Below are 14,430 nucleotides of genomic sequence, written 5' to 3' on the forward strand. Positions count from 1 at the left end.
AAAAGTACATATGTCTGGGGTGGAAATAACAGGTGAAACTTCATTCCCAATTTCCCTTAGGAACAAGCAACCAGTTAAATAATATTTAATGAGTTCATTTTGCATGTTGGGGAACATAGGGAGGAAGCTGAGAGAAGCTAAAACAGATTAAGTCCCCTTCCACAGTCTGCAGGCTCTCCCAGTCTTGAAGCTTCCAAGCGCCCAAGGTCTGGCATCCTCCTAGCCTCCCAGGATGGTCTACACTAGAACTGCAGTTTGGGATCACAAGAAGGTATAAGTTCAGGTGCTCCATACTCAAACCCTCATGATTGGCCAGAACATTCATCCCAGAGACTCCTCCTTTTGGGTCCTTTCCCTTTAGACTGGCAGGTTCAGTCCATCTCCCCCATGTCTTCCTCTGAGCGACAGGCAGCCCAAGGGCTGGAAAGAGAAAGGGTGGGCCAGAGAAAGAGTCAAGCAAACATTGTGATACTCAGGTCACTCTAGCCAGGTTCTAGCATTCCTTTCCTCTGAGCACTCGTTAGATGATGGAGTGAGGGAATCATAGAGTTGGGGCACTCCTGAGCGTGTCTTGTAAACCCTGGTGTTTGGGAGAGGGGACCAGGATATGAGAAGTAACACCAAAGACCTCGCACCCTACTCTGCCTCTCTCAACGGTCCTGCTCGTGGGTGAATGTGCTGGGAGCTGGCTGTGGAGAGCTCCCAAAGGAGATAGTTAAACTCAAGTCTTGGCTTTCCTTCATCTTCCAAAGACCAGACCAGCGAGTGCTGGCCGTGGTGCTGATGTCCCTGCCTCCACTGCGGGGTCCGCTAGCAGGGAAAGAGTTTGCTCCCAGCTTCGCCCAGAGACCAGGAGCCCGGAATGGTAACAGGACCCTGAGGACACTTCCAGCATCTTCCCAGGGGTTAACAGAACCGACCTTCTGGCTCCTCACCTTTCCTTTGCTAAGTCGTGTTGGTCCTTATCCTCCCACCTTGGATTCTACCTCCTACTGTGTCTCCTTACAACCCGTTTGGTCAACTCCCGATTCACTTGGGGCAGGAAACACCCACCAACTGAAACCACGGATAATGCCTCTACCTCCTTTCCACCGATAACTTTAAACTTCTTCTTCCCCCCACCCAGCTTCTGACAAAGGGTTAAGAAGTGATTCTAGGGGGGCGCCTGGGTGGCTCAGTGGTTTAAGCCTCTGCCTTCGGCTCAGGCAGGTCATGGTCTCAGGGTCCTGGGATCAAGCCCTGCATCGGACTCTCTGCTCAGCAGGGAGCCTGCTTCCCTCTTGCTCTCTCTGCCTGTGATCTGCCTACTTGTGATATCTGTCTGTCAAATAAATAAGTAAAATCTTAAAAAAAAGAAGAAGAAGAAGAAGAAGTGAGTCTAGGCCTTCACTGTTGCCCCCTCTGCCCGCACCCCTCCCCTCCCCCCTCCCCTCACTGTCATCTGACATAACACGAGTGTGCTAGGAAGTAGGTGAGGCGAGGAAGGAGCCATTAAGGTTGGGTCAGCCTCAGGAGGTGCTGTCAGCCCTGTGAGGGAGATGGGCCGAAGTCCAAAGTGCCGTAGGCAGGGAGGTGACAAGCGGAAACCGAGGCTTGAGGCATAGATGAACAGAATGAAGGCAGGGAATGCCTGGGTTGGTCCTGATCTAAGGCAGCATGTTTTAAAGCCATGGTAAGTTGGGGGTGGGAGGCGGGGGTGAAAGGGTCTTGAACGCCAAGCGTTCTGGGGAAGTCTCAGCCCAGGTTCAGAGTTGCTGAGACACACTGGCTTTGGACAGGGTCTCGAAGACATCTGTGGCTCCCTCTGGACCCTGCGCCCCATCCCTGTTCTCGCCAGGGCCTGACGCCCCCGCACCCCTGCTGGGCCATGCCCACTCAAGAATACTGCCAGATGGACCACAGAGTGATGAGGGTGACGCTGTAGGCCAGCACCGCCACCAGGTAGACGCGGAACAGCAGCCTGTCCAGCACGGAGCCCACGCGCAGCCACTCCCGGGCCACCTCTCGGCTCTCGTCCCTCTTCTCCAGGAAGCGCCTGATGGAGGCCAGCTCCTGCAGGAGCCCTCGAACTGCCAGCGAGGCCTCCCGCGGTGGTGGCGGGGGGCTGTCTCGGCCCCTTGGGGTCTTCTCCAAGTCCCAGGGGTCTCCCAAATGGCTGCGGTGGTTTCCCACATCTGGAAAAAGGGTAGCGCATTGGCAAAGGAGGGCGCGCGAATACCATCACTTCCGCGGTGGCTTAGAGAAATTGTTATGAACAATTTTGGACAGAAAGGCTATAGAGGTTAACTCACCTATCTGTGGACGCACCACATGACTTAAACAAATCAGGAAAGCAACACCGTTGGACACTCTCGTGTACCCCTCACTCATCCTCCATCCTCTCCCCAGGTCACCGAGATCACGAATCTGGTGCTTATTTCTTCCCATGCACGTTTTTAAAGGCCTGGGCTTCCTCCAGCAATTTGGTATTATTTCATTTGGGCCTCAAAGGCCATGAGAGAGGCCGGGTAGGAGTGATAATTACTTGCACATTTTACAGGAAGGGGCTAAAGCTCACAGAGGTTAAGTGAGGAGCCTGTGGTCACACCCAAGGCATCATTTAAATGTGAGGCCACCAAGGCCTAAGGCATCTGGGCTGTGAATCCACAGCTACCACCGGTAGGCCTTGCTGTCCTCCTCTCCATGACTCTGACCCAAGGCCTTGTGCACCAGGAAATCTGACTCCAACTACGGCTGCCTTGCAGGCGAGCAGATAAGCTGGGCTTGAGGCTAGTGTACCAGCGCATCCATTCATGGTGAGGTGGTCTTAGGTTAGCCACACACCTTCTGTAAAAGGCCTAGGCCTTGCCAGAAGGGAGGACAAGAGCGGGTGCAGTGGTTAGGAATACCAGCTTAGCAGCCGATGGGCCTGGGTTCCGCTCAGTCCCACCAGTTCCTGGTGCTATGACTCAAGGGCAAGCTACTTGGCCGTAAGCCTCTGTTTCCTCATTTGACAAATGAGGATGGGAATGCTATTAGGGGGCCTGAGGATGGACTGTGGTGGTGCACGGAAGATGCTCACGCCTGGCCCAAAGCGCTCGACAAATACATCAAGGAGCCACAACGAACCCCGCCCACCACCACCAGGTAGTGGCTGTAACGATGTCTCAGGGAAAACTAATGCCACAGTCCGTGTCCCCAGCACCCCTGTCTCTCTGTCTCACAGGTGTTTGAAATTCAAAGGGGCCTGGTCTCCGAGCTGAGGGAAGGCAGGAGTTTTGGCAATCCTGCTGCAGAGCTCGCCCTGCTGGGGAAGAAGTCCCGTTGCTGTCTGAGCGGCATGCATTTGCTCCCTGTTAGGGCCCATCTCGGAGAAAGGCTCTTCTCAGCCCCGAAATCTCAGCTCCCAACATGCTCCGCCCCTGGGACTCCTTCCTTCTCCCTACCCATCCCCGGGATGACGAGAGGAGGTGAAGGTGTGGAAAGGGTCCCGCTGATGCCTTCAGCTGAACTCTGCTGCCTTCCCATTGAGGCCGGGGATGGGGGGGTCATGCGCAGGACAGTACCCACTTCTGAGGCCCTGCCCAGACCCTGGCATATCCTGCCATGCCAGCCAGAGGCTCTCCACCAAGTCCCCAGGCCCAGGCCCCTGTGTGGGAAGCCCCCTCCTTCTCTCACCTGTGCACTCGTCAGTCTTGGTGGCTGGGGAGGTGGCTAGGGGCCTTCGAGAAGCCGGCTGCTCCCCTAGGCAAAGGAGAAGCGCCACCCGCTCCAGAACCAGGTGCCGTAGCCAGGCGGGCACGGGCTGCCGCAAGTCCTGCTTGTGTACCAGCCGCACGATGAAGATGGTCTCAGCCAAGCTCAGCACCAGCAGGGCCATGCACACGACGAAGTAGACTCCTGTGCACATGGGGCAGGGGTGGGGGACACACAGCGCAGGTGGGAGGGGGCTGGTTTCTCGGTTCCTCGGCCACACTGCACGCTTGCGCCCGGGGGGCCTTACCAATGAGGGGAGTGCCAATGGCTGTGGCCGGCAGCGTGTCCGACACGATGATGAGGAAGACGGAGTAGCCCAGGAGGAGTGTGATCTTGAAGGAGACCCTCTCACCGCTGTCTGGAGGCAGGTAGAAGCCCACGATGTCCATGAGCATGAGGAAGATACTGGGCAGCAGCAGGCTGACCGCATAGAACAGGGGCCGCCGGCGGATGACCACCTAAGACCAGGACAGGAGCTGGGGGGAAAGCTGGGGCAGACGGGCTCTGCGCCCCAGAATTGCCAGCCCCTCCCGGACCCCCTCGCTTTGTGAGCTTCTGGGCCAGACTGCTGAGAGAGGAGGCTGGACCGACCTCACATTCTGTCTCCGGATAGAGGCCACGTGTGGCGGCCAAGGAGCAGTAAGGGACAACTTACTTGCATAGGGACACTCCTTACTCCCCACCTACCTCCCTGAAGTGACCCTTGGGCTAGGAAAAGGGCTGCAGAGCTTCTCCCCCCCACCCCCCACCCCGTGCCGCCCGGAGTCCGCGTGGGTCTGACGACCCGCAGCTCCGGGGGTTGTCCCCCTGTGCCCGCCTCAGTCCCACTCACGTAGAACTTCATTTCTGCGTAATGGCTGCTGTCCTCCATACTGAACTCCCGGAACTGGGTCAGCACCCCCAGAAGCTCCCACTCGCCCTGGTTCATGAAGACGGTCTTGTCGAGCTTCACCTTTTCCGGCAGGCGCCACAGGGAGATGTTGATGTCCTGGACTGAGAGGAAAGAGACCGAGCCGGCTCCGGGGGCTGCAGACCCTGGGATGGGGCTTAGCTCAAATGAGGTGACAGTGCACATGGTACCCACCTGGGGGGGCAGGAGCGAGGGGAGCGACCGTGTGGATGAAACACACAGTGAAATGCAAAGAACCAGAACCAGACAAACGACTTACTAGAAAGCCCCCTCTCTCCTTCTCTGTCTCCCCCGACTGCTGTGCACATACCCCTTCCAACACTTCTATGTTTCCGTTAGGGTCACCTATTTATGCAATGAAAAACAACAACAACAACAACAACATTCTTCACCTTTCCCCCAATAGGGCTGCCTGCCCTTAAACGGGATCTGAGGTCTCAGTCGGTGAAGTGTCCAGGTCTTGATTTCAGCTCATGCCATGGTCTCAGGGTCCTGAGATCGAGCCCCACATCCATGCCAAGCATGGAGCCTACTTGAGATTCCTTCTCTCCCTCTCCCTTGTCCCCCAGCCCCACTCAGCGTGTGCACTTTCTCTCTCAAGAAGAAAGAGAGAGAGAAAGAAGAAAAAGAGAGAGAGAGAGGGAAAGAAAGGAAGAATAAAGGAGAACTAGGGAAATAAGTGAAACCTTCACCTATTGAATAGCAGTTCTACTTGTCTGCGTCCCTGCTGGAGAAACAGGTACATCCTAGAAGGCCAGGAGTGTCCATTACAGCAACACACGGGGAGAGCTACATGTCCACCAATGAGGAAGAGGCTTCCTAAACTACGATGCCTCCAAACCCCAGGCTACCCCATAGCAGACATTTATGAGAAAGATGTAAATATGCACCAACTCAGAAAAATGTCCAAAACCTCTCACAGAGTGCACAGAGTGCAAAGAACCGGGTAGCAGTAGCATAAAAGATGCATTTAGTTAAATGAAAGTATATGAAATAAATTTCATGGGCTTTCCACAGATGTGTCTGCCCGTGTATAGGCCAAGCACAGAGAAGGATCTGGAAGAATGTGCCATATGAAGCTTATGCTTATAAGAGCTGTGGAGTCCTGGTGTGGGCAGTTTTTGGGGAAGAGTTTGGGACTGAAGGTAGCTAGAGGTCAAAAGTCTAAGATTATTTGTAGTTCTGGTTTTTTCCCAAGGAAGTTGTGTGTTACCTTTGTAATGTACAGTTAATGTGATAAAATCACAGAAGCGAGGATGTCTTTCTGCAGCAGCGTGACGCTCTCCTCCCTGGGATTTACGAGCACCTGGCATTCACCCACTAAATAAAAATGCCGAGCCCCTTCTTTTGTGCCAGGCACTGTCCTGGGGACCCATCGCTGGGTCAGAACTCATGGTCCTGCCCTCTCTGGGTTTCTCTCTGCTGGAGAAGCAGACGTTGAACAAGCACCTGCGTGTGCAATGGACGTGGGGGAACAGGGTGCTCTAGAACTGGGCAAGGGGGGACCTCGTCTGGGGATGAGCCCGCTTTCCCTGAGGCACTGGGTGAGCAGGGGGCTTGACCGCACCAGGAGGGGTCTGGGGCAGGAGTGGGGTGGGAAGGGGAGCAGGAGAGGGAGGAGGAAGGGGCAGGGGGCCCAGGAGAGGAAGCAGCCTGGCATAAAGGGAGAAAACAAGGGGCTTTGGGGCCTGGAAGGGAAGGCAGCGGGGCTGGAGCCGAACCCAGGGGAGTGCGCACTGGGTTGAGGCTGTTGTGATGAGTTGAGGGCAGGCCCTGCGAGCCAGGTCAAGGATTCTGTCTCAGAAGTCCCAGGAAGCCACTGAGGCTTTTAAGTGAGAGCTGGGACAAGGTCCGATTTACATTTTAATAAGTTCTCGCCATTTGCAAAGGGGAGCATGGACTGGAGGGGGACTGGCTAGGAGATTACTGCAGAAGGCTGGGGGCGTGGTGCGTCAGTGGAGAAGACAAGTGAGGGACACTTAGGGCCACGTCCTGTCCTGGCCTTACTGAGTGTCCTGCTACCAGTTTACAGTCTCATTGGACCCTGGAGACAACCGAGGCAGCAGCAAGGGCAAAGGCGGAGCCCTGTCCGGAGGAAGAGACCAGGCTCAGTGGCATTAAGAAAAGAAGCAGGAAGTGACTTGGATAAAGGAGAGAGCCTCCTAGGGGGTGCCCCCCTCCGCCATGCCCTGCCCCCTCCCGGAGCCCCGTGCATCACTCACTGGTGTGCAGCCAGCTGGTGAAGGTCAGGGAGCAGTTCTGCACGTCGAAGGGGAAGTTGTAGATGTCGAGGCTACAGGCGGTCATCACCTGAAGGGGCTTGTAGTTCTGGACCTCGCCGTGATGCCCAACGTACACGTACGGGATACTTGGAGACTTCCCCACGTCCACACTGGCCGGGGAAGAGGGTCAGTTTGGGGGTTCAAGAAGCAGGGCAAGCTCTGGGAGTCTGAAGGTCTCTGAGCAACCCAGCAGGGACAGAAATTCAGGAAGGGTCTGGGCAGCAGGACAACCTGCCCAGTTGCTTCTCATCTATTCTAGGCTTTCTTACCTGCCATTGTCAGGGCTACCTTCCAAGCAGGAAAGGGCATTTCTCCTTCATTCCCTTGGCAACCTTGCCACGAAAGGCAGGCAGGGAATCCATGTACCTCACAGCCACTGGCTCTAATATGCATGCCCAGTTGTCCCTATGCCACCACCCCCAGCCAGGCAGAGCTTAGTCCCAGGAGTCGGCTCGGTGGCAATGGGCAGTCTCAGTGGGAAGGCAGGACCTCGGGTTCCATCCTGACCCAGGCTTCCCTTTGCTCCCCATCCCTAGTAGTCCTTTGGACATGAGAATGATCTTGCCTGGAGGAGAATCAACTAGAGAAATCATGGAGAAGAAATGAGGCAAGGTGGGAAAGTTCTGCAAGACTTAGCCCCACTCTCTTGACAGATCCCCAACCCCTAGGCTCTCCCAAGTGGCCACCGTGGCACGGAATGGCCTGAGCTGGGTGTCCCGAGCTTGTAACCTCCTGTGGAACAAGGCTGAGAGATGAGAAATCAAGATTCAGGCTGCTTCACAGTTTAACTGGAGACCCAGCCAGGAAGTGGGATCCCTGCAGCCTGAGCTGTGCAGGTCATGGGGCTCCAGGCCAGCTGCCTTCCCTGAAAAACAGTGTGAGTGGGACCCCAGGCATCGGACAACACAGTGCCTACTGAGTGGGAGGCTACTGGCCCTGGGCCCCTTCCTCCTTCCATCCGTCTCCCCCAGCCCTCGTCCGTGTCCTAGCACTCAGAAGCCCAGGCAGCAGAGCCTGAAGGAGCCTGAAGGATGGGGGGAGCAGATGTTAGCTGGGGGCCCCAGGAGACAGTGTTCAGCTGCTGGTAATAAAGGATGGGGGTACCCACTGCTCACTGGGGGTGCAAGCTGGAGCCAGCCAGTCATTGCATGACTTGAAAGGTCTGAGCCTCTCCGGCTCCCAATCGCCCTGTGACCAAGGTGGTGACCCCTGGGGCACTTTTGGTAATGCAGCTGCCCCTCATTCAGCTACTGTTAACAGTGGGATTCATTCCTCAGCTGCCCTTCCCCAGGAAGGGGGCCCTCGGGCCAAGAAGGGCAAGGTTTCAACATCAGGCATAGAAAAAGAGGAGTTTTTAAAAAGAGAAAGAAAGGAGAAAACAAACCAACCACAAAGGGGAATTGGGGCCCAAGGCAATTCCTACAGTCACCTGACAGTTCTGCAAACCTCTCCCACCCTGCTGAGTCGTGTGCCACGCCCTGTCCCTCCCCAGCCCCGGAGGCACCGCCGGGCAGCCCAGGATTGGATGGCAGCACTCACAACTCATTGATGAGAATGTCTGGGACCCAGATGTTGTCGGTGGGGATGGACAGCTTGGTGATGTTGTCAAAGTCCTCGGGGTTCCACTGGAGAAACTCGTCAGTCCAGTACTAGGGGAGGAGTGGGGATGGTCACAGGCAGCCCCCTCCATCTCGGGTGGGGGGGACATTGGCAACTCGGGGTGACGTCACCGCTCAGGGGGAATCTGGGTATTGGTGTCCCCGATCACTCGGCAATACCTGAGAGCCCCCACCTCTGTGCTCACACACTCCCGGCATGCAGGTCTGACCCAGGCAGATGACGCCTTGCTCAGGGAATGCATGCAGCCTTTTCTCCTGTTTGAAACCCCAGCGGCCAACCGCGGGATCTTAGACAGATAGCCTCTTGGGTCTTGGTCTGCTCCCATGTAAACTGAGATAATAACACGCACCTCACAGGTTAGAGATGGTTACTGTTGAGTTTGGAGCAATGCACTGCTCACCATCCTGTCGGAATGACTAATCTAAAATGTCAACTTAATTGTGTCACTCCCTCACTTAGAACTCCGGTCACCAACTTTGCCCTTGGGATAGAGTTCGACCTCACGGCCTACAGTGGGCCGCATCGTCCGACCCCCAGCATTCTCTCTAGCCTCGTGAATTCTGCCTCTCTGTGGCTTCTCACCTCCAGCCACGGGAGGTGAACCCCCCACATCTCTTCTTACCCACACTCCCACACCACAATCCCCGTCTTCACCCCTGAGGGAGGTGTTCCTCGCCCCTCCAGACTTTACCAATGCACCTGTCTGCTCCCTTCTCCAGGAACCTTCCAGGACCCCACAGCCCAGGTGGGGTGTTTAGGTGCCTCCTCTGCTCCCGTGGTTGGCCTCTTGTTCTTGCTGCATTCACGGGTCTGTCCATGTGTGGGGGCCCCCTAGACTGTGAGCTCACTGTGGGCAGGGCCTGAGTCTAGTTTCCGTCTCTGATTCTGGCCCCTTAGCATAGTCCCTGGAACACGAGAGGTTGGTGTCCCCTCGCTGCTGGGCAGACAAGTGACCCTGAGGTCCGGGGGGGGGACCTAAGCCCGAGGTCCCAGGAAAGGAACTCCAGGCTGCCTTTTTGGGCTGGGCCCTTTCCCTTGACACAGGTGTGCTCCACAGTGAGAGATCTCTGTGAGGCCACGGGGCACTGTCGGGTGGGAATCCGCCCTCCTGCGTCTTCCTCCACCCCCCTCTCTGCCCCATGAGCGGCTGGTAGCGGCATATGTGCGTGAGGAGCGGGAGGGATTTCACTGAGACCCTCATGTGCCATGCGTGCCCCCAGACAGAGCCTCTCTCACGTCTGACCTCTAGGAACTGTCCGCCTCCTCCTGCCCGTGCTCTCCAACCACTGGGGTTCCCTCCGGCTCTCACGTCTGCCCCCCAGCTCAGGGGCTGTCCGAGCAGACCAGCCCGCGGGCAGCAGCCTGCATTGTCCGCCTCCCTCCCTGCCGGCTCCCCACAGACGTGCTGTAAAGGCCTCAGAGAGTTTCCACGAGCGCCGGAGCGACGTGGGTCAGAAACTGAGTGGGGAGGTGGCCGAGGGGGTGAGGACTCGGTGGGTGGAGTCGCCCCCTGCCAATCGCCCAATTCGGTGGTCATCGCATCTGGCGTAATAGAAGGAAGAACTTTCTGGCAATGAGAGTTGTCTGAAAGTACAGTTGCCGCCCACCGAGCTCCCGGTCACTGGAGCTATTCCATCAACAGCGGCTGGGCAAGTTGTTGTTTGAGATGCTGTGAAAATCCCCAGAAACCAGAGGGGTCTGGAGGATTCCTCCCCCGCTGAGAGCCACGCTTCCTTCCACTGCCAGTCCTGAGATGACAGGAGCCCAGACTCCTGGGCCTATGAGTTTGCCTCCGAACCTCTCCCCGCCCTCTCCCTCACCAAGGCCTCTGAGATTCCTGATTCCTTTGAGATGGAGGAATCCTTCCTGGCAGGGGAAGCCCAGGTCTCAGGACACGGGGGTGGGCGCGCGGTTGGTCGCTTACCTGCCGGTACCAGATGTAGGTGGTCAGAACCTGGTTCTTCTCATCCTGTGAAGGGAAAGGGAGCTCAGCTTCGGTGGTCCCGGGGGCGGGCATCCGCCCTGCACCCACACCCCAAAAGGAGCTGCTGCTTTGTGTCCCTAGTCCTTTGGGAAGTGAGAGTGAAGGAAAGGGGAAAGGGAGCCAGCCAGGAAGAGGTGGTCTTTTACTGGACACATCTAGAAAGAAATACAACCAATTCTTTAAAAATTTCATATATATATATCTATATATATATATATATGAAAGTGTATATATACATATCTTTCTTCTACTATTTTCTACTGTCATGCATATTATATATATGTATACATCTCTTATATTACATGTATTTTATGTATATAATATACATAACATAGAGATAAGAAGAGACCTATAGACAATATCTTCTCTCTGTCTGTATGTTTTTACGTATCTGTATGCCTATATGTCTGGATCTGTAACTCCCTCCTGCCCTAGTGTGCCGGCAAGAGGGACAAGACCGCATCGAGAGCAAGATTCATCGCTGGTTTTGGATTAATTCTGCAACAACCCTTCAGCAACCCCTGCCGTGTATGGGGGCCCACGTAACACAGCTTGGGCCTGGAGAGGAACGGGGCAGTTTGAAGCCTCACAGCACTCACACGGAGACGTGGTGACCGTGACACACTGAGTGGAAAGTGGGTCTCTAGCCCTAAGGGTTGGGAGAGGCAGCCACACAGGTGACCCTGTTTTCTGGTTTGGGCAGCTGTGCAGGTGTTGGGTGACATCGTCTGTCCTGACACGGGTCTGTGCCAGGTCGCAGGTACTCTGGGACCTTGAATGGCCACTGTACTGCCCAGGGGGTGACTTAGCCATCCATGGTCTCCCACCCCTAAAGGTCTACCTCCGAGCGGGGCAGGTTGGGGCCCAGTGCTCACCACGCTCAGGATGGCATAGATAATGACGTCGATGGCCACGGTGGTGGGTTTCCTCCAGTCCCGCACGGGCCGCACGCCCTTCTCGTAGTTGGCCATAAGGTGATCTGACAGCCTCAGCAGAGCTGGCCTGGAGGTGTTCTGGGCCTGGAGGGGCCTCCAGTTCCTGGCTGGGAAGAGCAATTCACAGCGGGCCTCAGAGCCCGAGGCTTCCCCCAGTTCTCCTGCCCTGGTTTGAAAGCTATGAAGAGGGAAATGTTTCCACTATTTCCATCTCAGATCCCCAGGTCTGCCCACTGACTGAAATTCCCACGACTGGAACATTTTGTCTGCAGAGACAAACGGATCTGAAGCTACTGTCTCCTCAGGGTGGCAGGTAGGCTCCTGTACGTGACGGGGGGTGCTCGCCTAGCTGCGGAGAACGGGGCCGCAAGACAAGTGAGGTCTGAGGGGGCCCAGGGCTGAGGAAGGCTGAGAGCAGGTACAAGCTCAGAGGAGGCGGGCCTGTGGGGACGGACGAGGGGCCCTGGGGAGCCAGGGAGGAGTGGGCCCAGGATCGTGGTACCAGAAGGAGAGGGGCTGCAAGAGGAAAGGCGGCTCCAAGCACACACTCTCTAAGCCCCAAGGTCCACATGAAGGTTTGCCTCGGTGTCTGCCCTTGGCTCCCTGACCCCAGCCTGCCACTGACGAGGAAGGAAGGGAGCCGTCCCAGGAGTGCTGACGTCCCTTTCTCTTCGGGCAGAATCCCCCCCTCTCAACCACGAGCACACGCTCCCGGGGCCGGGTTGGGCAGGACTCCTTCAGAGGAGTCCTGCTCTGCTCTGTGGGCAGATCTGGTGAAGACAAGAAGAGGGTTAGGTGTGGGGTGGACAGGAAGTGGGGAGAAACCGAGTCGTCCCCAGAGCCGGAGGCCTAGAGGGACCAGAGAGTGGTGAGAAAACCCAACTCCTAGGCCTCTCCCCATTCTGTGGGGGCTTCATGTGTACCTGTCATCCCTCTGGGAAAGAGCAGAAGCACTTCCTGAGAGACGGCAAGAAGTATGAAGGTGAAAGGCACAGGGGAGAGGAGGGGAAGGCCCCAGAGGGCGAGGGTGCGGGCTGTGAGAGGACGAGCAGGGTGCCGCCTGGGTCCGTGCCCCGGCAGGTGCCTCTTCTCTCATCTTGTCTCTGTAAAGTATGCGACCCATACAGACAATTGCTCCTACAGATCCCCCTTCCTCTCCCCGCCCTGTCCCTGATAAACTCTCCGTTTCCCTCAGAACGACAGAGAAGAGCAGAGAGAGGCGGGAGGCCAGAGACCATTTATTGAGTGTCTCCTGTGGGATAATCTCAGGGAACATATTATTCATTTCGATCTTGGAGCAGCCCCCTGGGGTGGCTGTCATGACAGCATCATTTACAGAGAAGACTCCCCAAGGCTCAGAAAGGTGGGTCCTGTGCCCGCGAGTGGAGGAAAAGAGATTCCAATCCCAGTCTCTGTGTGTCTTACCAGACGGGGCCCCACAGGACTCGGGGCGAAAAGCTGTTGCTGGAAGGGACAGTACTTCTCTTCAGCCAGGGAAGCCCCAGACCAGAGTCTTGACGTGCAGCCTGGGTCGGTTGTCCCTCTGAGCCTCCCCAGGGCAGCTCAGGAGAGGAAAACCATCGTGCGCTTAAGCTCTTCCGAGACGGCATCCTAACTGTGCTCCGGCTCCGTCCTAGCTCTGGATGGGGAGATGACCTTCCGGAATGGGGCATCGATATTGTTTGTAGCCAAAGGAAACAGACCCTTTGGTGGCTCCAACACCTTGTAGCCCAGGAAGGCAGGAAAGGGTGGGTGGGGGAATGTGAAAAGTTTGGTGTCGCTGGAGTTTAGCTCTGGAAGGGAACTTTGGGAAAGGAGGCCCAGGGAACCCACGTAACAAGACTAGGGGACTTGAGGAAAGATGGCTATGTTTGCTCTGGTCTCCACTCCGTTGCGAAGGCGCTGTGTGACCGTGAGTGAATGACTCCCCCGCTCTGGACCCCTGCATTCCCACCGACAACAAGGAGGGGTAGACTGCATCAGCTCCAAGGAGCCTTGCAGATGCCACTCCATGAGTCTAGGGCAGGGCAAAGGGAGAGGAGCCCCTCTGGCAGCTGTGGACCAGGCTGCTGCTGGCTCCCTCTCAGCAGGCCCGGCGCCCCCCGCAACTCAACCGCCCCAACTTTGGAGGTGGACCCCAGTGCCTTAAACTCCTCTCATGCTCACCTGCGGCACGATCCCTGACTCTCCTGCAGCAGCACCCACCCCAAAACCCTGCTTCCCTCAAGCCCAGGGGGAATCAAGCACCCCTGCCCGTGTCTGCTGGGGTCAGCAAGTCGTATGCGCGTGCCCGGTCCCCTTACCTTCTCCCTGTGCCAGGAGCGTGGGCAGAAGCAAGGCCAGCAGTGCCTGTGGCACCCACAACAGCATGGTGAGCTCTTCTGGGTGTGGGGTACTGGGCGCGAGCCCGGGGTGAGTCGTGCCAGGGCGCAGCCTGCCCGCACGCTCCCGGCCTCGTGTGTCCCAGCCCGCCTGCCTCTCCGGGCCGCTTTCCACACCTGCTGAGGCTGCTGCCTCACGGAGCCCTGCCACTGGGGTTGGGCGGCCGCCAGATTTTCCTGCGATCAGTCCTTCCGCTGGGTCAGGTTTCAGGGCGGGAGGGAAGGAGAGGGAGCCAGTGAGAAAGGAGCCCGCCCAGCGGATGTCATGGGGCCGGCCTCGGGCCACCCAGCCAGCCAGGAGGTCTGGCCAAATTCCCCAAGGAGTAACTGGGAGGGCGGCAGCAGGAGCCCCCCGAAGGAGGGTGCGTCTGTCTGCTGGGAGGTGCTCGGGCTCCTGCCTTCATTCATGTCCAGTGTGGTTCGGTAGCATGGGGCCGGGCAGGGAGAGGTGAGGTGGTGGCGGCAGGGAAGGGAGGGGCCAGGCTGTGGGAGCAGGAAGGCCATTCTTTTACACCACAGGGGGATGGGAGCCCCTAGCCAAGCAGGTGACCGGGCATCTCTGCGGACGGAGGAGGGGGACCCA

The 14,430-nt window shown here is 57.1% G+C and overlaps 1 protein-coding gene across 3 annotated transcripts; it reads right to left on the reverse strand.

The window, feature by feature from the left end:
• Positions 1-53: 53 nt before the first annotated feature.
• On the reverse strand, positions 54-13,979 carry HTR3A (5-hydroxytryptamine receptor 3A). 3 transcript variants are annotated; one of them, XM_080815576.1, is made up of 9 exons: positions 13,770-13,979; positions 11,407-11,573; positions 10,472-10,516; positions 8,467-8,576; positions 6,868-7,037; positions 4,568-4,728; positions 3,983-4,193; positions 3,658-3,879; positions 54-2,174 (listed from the first exon to the last, which is right to left on the reverse strand). In XM_080815576.1, exons 1-9 carry the CDS (start codon positions 13,834-13,836, stop codon positions 1,876-1,878), a joined length of 1,452 nt encoding a protein of 483 aa, XP_080671702.1. In that variant the 5' UTR covers positions 13,837-13,979; the 3' UTR covers positions 54-1,875. The 3 variants fall into 3 exon arrangements, with proteins under 3 accessions (XP_080671702.1, XP_080671701.1, XP_080671703.1); XM_080815575.1 differs by lacking the exon at positions 13,770-13,979 and adding an exon at positions 12,892-13,578 and having other exon boundaries at positions 11,407-11,569; XM_080815577.1 differs by lacking the exon at positions 13,770-13,979 and adding an exon at positions 12,892-12,999.
• Between the last annotated feature and the right edge of the window lie 451 nt (positions 13,980-14,430).

The sequence above is a fragment of the Martes martes genome (assembly GCF_963455335.1).
Source record: "Martes martes genome assembly, chromosome: 10".
NCBI classification, from domain to species: Eukaryota; Metazoa; Chordata; class Mammalia; order Carnivora; family Mustelidae; genus Martes; species Martes martes.